The sequence below is a fragment of the Leptidea sinapis genome, chromosome 9 (genome assembly GCF_905404315.1).
Source record: "Leptidea sinapis chromosome 9, ilLepSina1.1, whole genome shotgun sequence".
NCBI classification, from domain to species: domain Eukaryota; kingdom Metazoa; phylum Arthropoda; class Insecta; order Lepidoptera; family Pieridae; genus Leptidea; species Leptidea sinapis.
The window spans coordinates 3033755-3044554 of NC_066273.1; the positions used below are offsets into that span (position 1 = coordinate 3033755).

The 10800-nt window shown below is 33.0% G+C and overlaps 2 protein-coding genes across 2 annotated transcripts in view; one reads left to right on the plus strand and one right to left on the minus strand.

Annotated features, from left to right (window-relative positions):
- Positions 1-10800, minus strand: part of LOC126966023 (lysozyme-like) — a 302967-nt gene that overhangs the window by 221931 nt on the left and 70236 nt on the right. The window lies entirely within an intron of this gene.
- On the plus strand, positions 444-3948 carry LOC126966003 (inhibitor of growth protein 5). The gene has a single exon (XM_050809869.1). The coding sequence runs from the start codon at positions 640-642 to the stop codon at positions 1465-1467; it is 828 nt and encodes a 275-aa protein (XP_050665826.1). The 5' UTR covers positions 444-639; the 3' UTR covers positions 1468-3948.

Genomic DNA, 10800 nt, shown 5'->3' on the forward strand with positions numbered 1-10800 from the left:
TATAGTTTTTTTTTTATAATACAATATCGCGCGAATATAAAATCGGCAGAAATGTTTCCATGTTTTATATGCGTGCACACATTCTCATGACATTAAAATTCTATTGGGCTGTGATCTATACGCTAGTATAGTCTAAGTCTATAGTTGCAATATAATACAACAATTATTTTTGGACTATGGAAATTATACTATGAAGATTTCCTGCTGCTCGGAGGTTTATAAAGAGTAAGAGTTGGCGTGGTTAGTAATTAATTAAATAATTATTATTTAAAACAGTTTTTTTTTCAGTACGCAATCCTTCTATTTGGTAGTGATACTCTACCTTTACCTTAAAAAAACAAGACAGGTCATAGACATAGGTCATCTTATTTATTCTGTGGTCGTAGTCTTACCTTACCTTACCGCCACAAACAAAAAGTTTAGTCTACTCTATGTGTCTTTGATTGGCGACTGCATTCAAGATTGTAAGCTGGTTTTTTTAATTTCAAAAACTTGAGTCAGTTCAGTTAAAATATTAAGTTGTGTGAAAGACCGTCTTTTATTTGTGTTTAGTAGAATAACCGCGAGGAGTGAGTATCAAAGTTTAATAATAAGAATTTTTAGTTTTTCAAAGGAAAAGTTAAAAAAACCTTATTCAAAATGACTTCAGCGCTTTATTTGGAGCATTATCTAGATAGTCTTCAACATTTACCTATAGAATTACAAAGAAATTTTAAATTGATGCGGGACCTTGATGATAGAGCCCACGGACTAATGAGAACTATAGATCTTATGGCTGATGAATTATTACCAAATATCCCGAAAATGGACGACGAAACAAAAAAGGAAAAAGTCAATACGATACAGGGATTATTTAATAAAGCTAAAGAGTACGGCGATGATAAAGTACAACTTGCAATACAAACATATGAATTGGTCGATAAGCACATTCGACGCCTTGATTCCGACCTCGCGCGATTCGAGTCCGAAATTCAAGAGAAAGTAATGAGCTCTCGCGCCGCTCAACAGGCAGCTAGCGAACAGGAAGTGACCCCTACCACTGTAAAGAAGGGTAGGAAAAAGAACAAGAATACCGAAAAATCGGTTGCGTCGACAGGTAAGAAAAAGCGTGCAGGTGCTTCGAGTGAAGAAGATGCTGTCGCTAGTGGAAGGTCTGCAGCTAAAAAGAAAGCTCAGAAAAAGGGTGCAACAACTACAAGCAATCCAGTGAAGGAGGTCGAGGAAGAGTCAGCCGATTTAGACTCTGTTGGTGGCATGACACATCCCAGTGATGTGTTAGATATGCCAGTGGACCCCAACGAACCCACCTACTGCTTGTGTCATCAAGTATCTTACGGGGAAATGATTGGGTGTGACAACCCTGACTGCCCCATTGAGTGGTTCCACTTTGCGTGTGTGGATCTAAAAATCAAGCCAAAAGGTAAATGGTATTGTCCTAAGTGTACCCAGGATAGGAAAAAGAAATGATTAACAGCAAAACCTCAAGGTAATGCTGCAGCCAAATCTCCAACAAAACCAACAGAAATGACTGTTAATATTAAAAGTGATGTTGTATAGTTACTAATTAATTTAGGACCTATTTAATTATCATTACTAAAATATAATATATTATGTTGCGTTGATGCATCTTAATATTATTCAATGAATCAAAAATGACTTAATAATTTAACCTTCTCAGTTACATTATTATGTAACTTAATAATTTCATATATGCTTGTCTTCAAGCACCAAGTTAAAAGCAACATTATTTAAAATATCATTTTTTGTGCAATATTGTAAAATTTCTGTTGAGTATTCTAAAAAAGAATATTTTCTTACATGGACTTATTGAATTGTATTAAGAATTTTGACTGTACAGTTTTTAGACTATGTACTAAAAATGTTTATTATTACATTCATTTAAGTACTAATTTAAAATATTTTAGGATCATATAATAGTGTGTTAAAGGATACACTCACTGACATGAATTTGATTGGCAATATAATATATTTTAAGTTTTTTTATTCTAATTTTTCTTGTAATTTATGATTTAAATTAATAAGATTTTAAACATTTCAAAGTCTAGGATCTACAGAAGTAGCAGTAACTCAATGATTAAAGATGATGAAGAGAAACTACACTATTGTCATTGCCATTGCCATATCACTACATCTACATTACTTATTGAAACTAACATTGAAATTTTTATGAACCTGATATCTCAAAATCAAAATTTAACAATGTTTTTCCTCTGTCAAAAATCAAATTGAGATAATATATTAATTAAATTGGTGCAAATTTTGTTTAGTAATATAGATACATAGAAATTATGTCTCCTGTTAACTTTCGCAATAAGTATGGTTTTACATGGTGTCTTCAAATAAAGTAGAATTATGTCTGACATGGATTAGTTCTCAACAGTAAAATTATGGTTTTATGTTCTCCAGTTGGTGCTGTTGCACATTGTTATAATTTTTTTATCACCTATTTAAATAAAATACTTTTGTAAGTTTAAAACATGTGTGTAAAAAGGTGTTATCATTACACATGATATGATTTTTGTTTAAGTGTTATGTTTTAATACGGGAATAATAAATTCAACAGGCAGATTAGATTGCAACCTTAAAGATGAAAGGTTTCATGTACCTTCATGTGATTTAATTAATTTGTGTTAACAATTAGTTAGGGCATTCTGGCTGTCTGGTGCTGCCTTTCAATTACTATGAAGTGAATCCAAGCTAAATATTATTACTTTAACCAAAAATTTGTCAATTATTTATAAATAAGATAAAATATATTTCTTAAAATTAATAACATCAGGTTTCTTAGTTATCTACACATCACAATACCTATGTCAATATTGAATCGATAAGTTGTTAGTGTTTATTTCAATTATTCAATAATCACCTGAAATAAATATTAATGTTAGATGACATATTGTGAAAACAATTCCAAAGTGTGTTATTATATGTGGAAAATTAATATATGAATGTACAAATGCAAAATTAAAATTTCTTAAATTGTCACACTTGTAATTCCGAACCCTGTTGCATCAATATTATTGTTGGGTTGAAATTGAGTCACACTTGTGATAATTTTAATTAATTTTGAAAATTATATTATACAAAATATAAATTATATAATACAATTAATACATTTTGTATTATATATCTTATATAACTTTTTTGTTTATTTATAAAAACTTATTTGGGATGTATTGTGTTAAATCTTAAGTAAAAATTTAAGCATTTTCTGTGCTATTTAAAAAAATGTATTTTGAAATATTATAGCAATGTATATAAAGAACTACAAACAAATTGTATGCAATATGTGTATGTATGATTATGATTCTACAGATGAAAGGAAATATTAAGTTTGGTTCTTGCCATGATGTCATTTTTCATTAGTGGTAATATTTATTTGGGACATCATACAAACAATTTGATTTTTTTAAATTTGCAGACTTGCATTTTTACGGAAACAATGTTAACATCACCAGCCATTATTTTGAGCATGTATGAATGTTTATTGACACTTTATGAAATTAACTTAGGACATATTTATATTCCAGCAAGTCCGCCTATTGAAAAGGCTGACAGCACCTGCAATATCTCAGGTGTTGCAAGAGCGTGGGTAGGCTGTGATCAATATTCATCACCTTTATTATTTTTATGTACTCTTTGATAATTTTACAAATATAGAAGAGTCCATAGCAATAATATGTAACTTAAATTTATTGTTTCATACAATATAATGTGTTGCAATATTCTTTATCGGCCTAGCTTTCATAATATGAAATAGATAAGTGCAATGAGTTACATGCAATTGGTCAACAACATTAAAAAAAAAGCCAAATCTACACTGACCAACTATGTGTTAATATGAAATGTATATATTATATACCTATTATAATAAAACATGTATTTCTTTCCATACTATATTATTATATTCATATTTTTATATGACAATGAGTTTTATTTGATGAAGATCTTTGTAATATAACATTGACATATCTAAGTGGAATGTGAATTGGATAGTAATAAGAATTAAAAGGTTGTAAGGCCCAACTTCTTTGCCCATATATTTTTAAAATTAAATGCAATATTTAATACTTATAGTACAAATGCAATAAATACTTCTGATACAGTACTCTAATGTGGAATGAACTTATAATTATTGAAAAATTATTTTTTCAATGACTTCGGAAGCTCCTATGGACGTCAAATAGCTTTGCTGCTGTGTATAGTTGGATATGTGGGTTATCAGGAGGCCTAAACCCACCTAGTCCAAGAGAAATGACTGCACCGGTTTCCAAAAGACTATTTGAATATGTTATGAGACTAAGCAGTTGTGGGGAATCCTTTCCAGAATGTATTATGACCTTTACCTAATGCCGGGATGCTTTGATTCTGTGTTGGAGCATATCTTCAGTTCAGAAATCGGGAATCTTGGTGGATTTCAGTGCCCACCGCGGTTCCGTTCCACCGGGATATCTGTTGATGACTTCTACATATAAGTATAATATGGTCGAACACAGCTGGTTACCGTCGACACGAATGCCAGACATGAAAGTTCATACTCGTTCACTGGACAACTATCTGGTTTCCGTTTGTCCCTTTTTCGACGGATGAACCAGATGGTGCTTTTGAGTCTGCTGTTGGTGTGGTACTGAGGAGTATGGAACTATTTCTTTCCTTCTATTCGGTAGCTTTCTTTTTTATAGTTTGACCGCGCCTCCCAGCGAAAGCAGTATTGCTATCAGGCTTGGATTAATGCGGTGGTACCTAGGTATTCATGTTTGAAAAAATCTGCGAAATTAAAAGTAGCACAATCATGCCTCCAGATCCCTCAAAAGATTTACTGCTAAGGCAATGTCGAAGCACATTGTCTAAATTGCTGAGAGAACTGTGCGTCTTGCCTCGGTTGCCTGTAACGCGAAAGGGAGAGCTGTTCTCCTGGGCTCTCTTTTCGCGTATCACTTGACTCTGCCTGTCTTTCCCGGCTCTCCTACTCGTCAGGCATAGTTCCAATTATGGAAGTCGGCTTTGGTGCACGTGATCCCTTAGAAAGGTACGCTAAGGTCCGTCCAACTATAGCCCCACAGCCATTACATCCCTTTTCTCCAATGTTATCGATTTTTTATGGAAAAGGAGGACAAACGAGCGTACGGGTCACCTGGTGTTAAGTGATCACCACCGCCCTCATTTTCGTATCGATTATCAACTGTCAGCTCTTGGCATACTAAGAAGAGCACCAGCTGATCAGCGGTTGCCGTTACGGTTTCCGTCAAGGTCACTAGCTGGAGATATATCTCAATTATAGATGGGCGGAAGCGGTCACGTAAAAGGGAGAGGCGAAAGCTTTCGATCGAGTGTGGCACAAGGCGCCTATAGCAAAAATGCCTTCTTATGTGCTATTATACGCCATTAAGCGTTAGACCATATTTAGGCACTTTTTAAAAGTATTAAAATCAGATTGGGATTAAGGATTGGCATCAAAGACGACACTCCAGTTATCGGCGGAGAAAAGTAAGAAAGAGTCTTAACTTTTAGGTTAGTGAGATCTTAGATACTTTATATGTCTAGATAGAGCCTCTTGCTGCTAGACAAGCCAGGCTTATTACTTTAGTGTAAGCTTAGTCTTACACTCGCGAATTGTATGTCACTTTGTGTTAGCGTGCTATTGCTAAAAATAGTGGCCAACCTCAATTTTTCAACGTTTCACAGCTGTCACAGTCTAGACGTATCAATGATCTAAGGTTTTAATAAGTAATTAATATTTAATAACGCTGTCATGGTAGATTTTCCAAAGTTCAAATGAAAATGTCAATATAACTATGTTTATTTTCCCCCTCTGGAAGCTGCAATTTCATCGATCTAAACGAAATTTAACATATTTTTTTTTATTCGTGTAGGGTATAAACTATGAACATAGCTGTAGGTTATATTCTAAAGGAATCTATACATGATTATCCCTATTTTCGTAGCGACTCCCCAAGTCACTTTGATGCTGTATTGATATCGGCGATAACATCAATGAAAAAGTGTTATAAATATTTCATAATATGATTGTGCTCCTCTACTACAAAATATATATTTTTTGCACTTCAACTTTGATGAAGACGACTTTAACTAAAATTTAATAATGGACACCTAAGTAATACTTATACTCAGTAAGTACCTACTCAGGGTTAAAATCATCGGACAAAAAATCTGAGTAGTCCGATACTATATTATAATTATGTTTCATAATTCATGTTGTTAAATTTAACGTTATAATTTCTTGATAAAATGCCTAAGTATGTTTAGTTATTTACAGTATGTATGGATTGATTATTTATGTTGCATTGCTTAACATATGATTTAATTAAAATAATTAGGTAAAATAAGGCGGCGTTAAAGCTCACCATTTTCCGATGTGATGGTAAACGGTAAAAATGTATAAATTTGACTTTCGAAAGTGTAACTCTTTGACCGAAACTAGAATAACCGCGAGGAGTGAGTATCAAAGTTTAATAATAAGAATTTTTAGTTTTTCAAAGGAAAAGTTAAAAAAACCTTTTTCAAAATGACTTCAGCGCTTTATTTGGAGCATTATCTAGATAGTTTTCAACATTTACCTATAGAATTACAAAGAAATTTTAAATTGATGCGGGACCTTGATGATACAGCCCACGGACTAATGAGAACTATAGATCTTATGGCTGATGAATTATTACCAAATATCCCGAAAATGGACGACGAAACAAAAAAGGAAAAAGTCAATACGATACAGGGATTATTTAATAAAGCTAAAGAGTACGGCGATGATAAAGTACAACTTGCAATACAAACATATGAATTGGTCGATAAGCATATTCGACGCCTTGATTCCGACCTCGCGCGAAACGAACATATATATATATAACGATAGAACATATAACGATTTGGTATTACTAAGTAAGGTCAAGGAAAGAGAAGGAATACTTTTCGTTTGTCGTTGTTCTTTTTATGTCGACAAAAAATCAGAATAAATATCTCAAATAACTCAAGCAATCTTCATAAACAAAACTTTCATGTTAAAATATCACAAGGCGTAAGAATTTAACATTAAGTATTTGAATTTTTGCTGTAATGATATCGGAGATAACATCAATGAAAAAGTTGTGCCTCTTGTGCCCCTCTACTACAAAATATATTTTTTTTTGCTGTGCCAAGAAATTATGAAAAAATGAAATGGCACTTCAAATTCGATAAAGACTACTTTAACTAAACTTTAAAAATGGACGCTTATGTAATATACTCAGTAAGTAGCTACTAAAATACGTCAAGCAATCTTCACAAACAAAACTTTCATGTTAAAATATCACAAGGCGTAAAACTTTAACAAAAGAATTTAAAAATGTAAAAAATTACAATTATTTTACATTATTCCATTCTTCTAGTAAAATTTAAAATAGTTATGTCATATTTTGTAATGGTTAAAGCAGTGATTTAAACAATGATTTTCGTGACGCTTATTGTAGTAAATGTTGTAATATAGGGCTAGATTATGGGTACCACAACGGCGCCTATTTCTGCCGTGAAACAGTAATGTGTAAGCATTATTGTGTTTCGGTCAGAAGGGCGCCGTAGCTAGTGAAATTACTGGGCAAATGAGACTTAACATCTTACGTCTCAAAGTTGCAGTGCCGCTCAGAATGATTGGATTTTCAAGAATCCTGAGCGGCACTGCATTGTAATGGGCAGGGCGTATTAATTACTATCAGCTGAACGTTCTGCTCGTCTCATCCCTTATTGTCATAAAAAAAATAGTCGGATTTTTATTAAACGCAAATTATTTAAAATACTCTTACTATTACGATACGACTTTAATAATCATATTAAATTAACAAGCTTGACTGATGCAAGTTTCTCCAGTCAGCCATCATTACTGAGATCTGACGCAACATTGAAGAGTGTGAACACAAACCCAGCCAAACCTGACCCCACCTCGCTTTTTGCCGCCAAATAATTACCACTTAATGTAGTTCTGTGTTCGGAAATGGAAGTTGATAATAATATTGTTGCGGCGCACTCGATTACCTACTCTTATTAACATTAAGGCTTTCGTCCATTACTTGATGTTGGAATATAGTATTTCTTAAGAAAAATGATTTTGATTGATTTACTTCTAGGCCTTGCCGTTTTTAATTTATTGTCAGAATAGGCAACAAAATTCATTTATTTACCTTGACATTATTATACGTAACTACCAAATATTAAAAAGTACTCACAAGCTTTGAATTAAATTATTATTTATTCACTTTTATTTATATATGAATATTTTGTTCTCTCTAGAACTTTCCCCATGACATTCTCGTTACTAACTCTTCGGGACTTAGGTTAATTGTGTTGATGCAGCTACCAGCCGAATTCCATTACCGATATTTCGTCAAAATGTGAAATCCCATCCACATTTTATAAGTTTTGCGAGGGACTTCTTGCGTCGCACGTACATTTTTTAGAATCAAATATCGGCTGCAGTTTGCCCGAACCGATACAACTTGAGAGAGGTTTGAATTTTGAGATTAGAACATACTTCCAACTTAAAGGCCGGCGACGCATCTCTTGACCATGTCCATGGGAGGTTGTCTTTCTTTCCATCCAAAGAGCCTCTTGCCCGTCTGCCCACTCTAAGGGATATATAGAAAAAATACTATCCACTATATTCACATATCGAAAGGTTTTGAATAAACCTCCTATAGGAGAATGTTATGGACGATAGTTCTGGTCTCTAGAGGGAAGAAAATAAAATTGTATCTGTGTTGGGGCGAATGAAGAAAATAGCAGAAGTTTTAAAGATGAATTAAAGTAAGTACTTAACAAAAAGTAATGGATAGACAAGAACGAGGAAAAATGAAATGTGGATTGGAAGTAGATATTATGTTGGCAAAGAAACCTATACCATATATATAGGAATAGGACTATAGGAATTTAAAAGTAATCTTCGGAAACATTACAATAAATAAAAAACACTCGGTATTTATAGAAATAAATAAATAAATAAATATCTTTTTTCCTTTTATATGTAATAATTAAACTTATGTAACTTAAAGTCTATAATCAACTTTAAATTGTTATTAAATTTTATTTTAAATTATATTGGTAATTAGTTAATAGTTAGTAATAATAAGTATGTAATAGTTAATAATAGTCACAGCAGCAACTGTGAATGTTGTGTACATCTGTTATTGGTACTCGCATCAGTAATGTCATTTCCTAGATAGTGTTATATTAACTATGTAATTGTTATATGTGTGTACTGTTGATGTATCATTTAGAATAAATAAATAAATAAATATACCAGTTCTAGCCGCGACCGTTTATTATTCAGAGTCGTAATACGACTTCCAAAAACGAACGCTTCCATGATTCCTATAATCAAAACTAAAAGCAATAATTTATCAATGTCAAAGTTTTGAACTAGTATCATTTTGTCATTTACCACAAATTCAAAAGTTGAGTTTTAATGAGAAGAAACCATGTCTCTTTGTATCTGAAGGAGTGTGTGCTGAGCCCTATACTAAATGCCAGGCACTTCTTCTCCCAATACGTTTGAAGAGTCATTGGTTTTTTATATTTCGTTGCTGTTTCGCTGGGGTAAAAACTGCTGTTTTTTTAACTATATATTTTTTCCTCGTTGTGTCCCAGCAGCCAGCTAGTAGCTTCGTCTGTTCTTTGTCATGGATTATTCTGTCCTTCTCTTCAATGCAGCCTCTAGAGTATGCCTCCATCGTACATTTTCCTTCTTCGTCCGGGACTGGGAGTCTCGCCTATAGAGCCTAGTACTCAAAATTCAAATGAAGTTATAATTAAAAGTATTAAAACTTAAGGCGACACTAAATGCTAGCGACCTTGAGAGATATGAGTTCACGGATGCCGGCCCGCGATTTATGTATCAAAGACAACAATTTCAAAATTCTTGCGTGGAAATCGTAATATTTTAACAGGCGCAAACACTTTATATGCTTACGATTGATTGATTACTAATCTGAATAAATGTACCTACATAAAAAAAGTACAAGCTAAATAAATACCTTTTCTAAGAATAGTACTAAACAAATGCGTCATGCCGAGAAAAAAAGTTGTTTAACTGCAATGAAAAGTGGTAGTTCAAAATAGCTCTGGAGTGTTAACTTATAACCAACAGCAAACATTAGAAACCTACAAATAAGCCTTAAGGGTATGTGTTATATGATAAAATAGTGTTCATAGCTCCAAATGGTGTAATTTCACCAATAAACTTGTCTAAAAATGCCTTGTTTGCGTGTTTTCTGCTTACCCTTCGCCTTAATTAAAAAACAAACAATAGCGGCATCTGTCTACGAATTGGGATACTTACTGTAGAACAGCCATTTCGAACGTAACGTTTCCTTTACAGGGCGCCGTAGCTAGTGAAATTACTGGGCAAATGAGACTTAACATCTTATGTCAAGGTGACGAGCGCAGTTTTAGTGCCATTCAGAATTTTTGGAGTATTAGCAGCATTTTCAAGAAGTGGCACTGCATTGTAATGGGCAGTGCGTATCAATTACCATCAGCTGAACGTCCTGCTCGTCTTGTCCCTTATTTTCATAAAAAAGCCCACTATGTAGTATATAATTAATAAGACGGTAAAATAATCATTTTTTTTATTTATGGCGGCCTTTTTGAGATTTTCCATCGTGGTGATTATTGTTTGTTTTTATAGCACCCAACTTATTATATTATTATAGCTACTATACCCTTTTATAGGGTATAGTAGCTATAATAAAAAAAATCTCAGCAACATATATTCGACTATACTAAAAACTCTTTCAA

Coding starts and splice junctions, on each gene's coding strand:
- LOC126966003 (XM_050809869.1), top strand. CDS start 640: ATGACTTCAGCGCTTTATTTGGAGCATTATCTAGATAGTCTTCAACAT.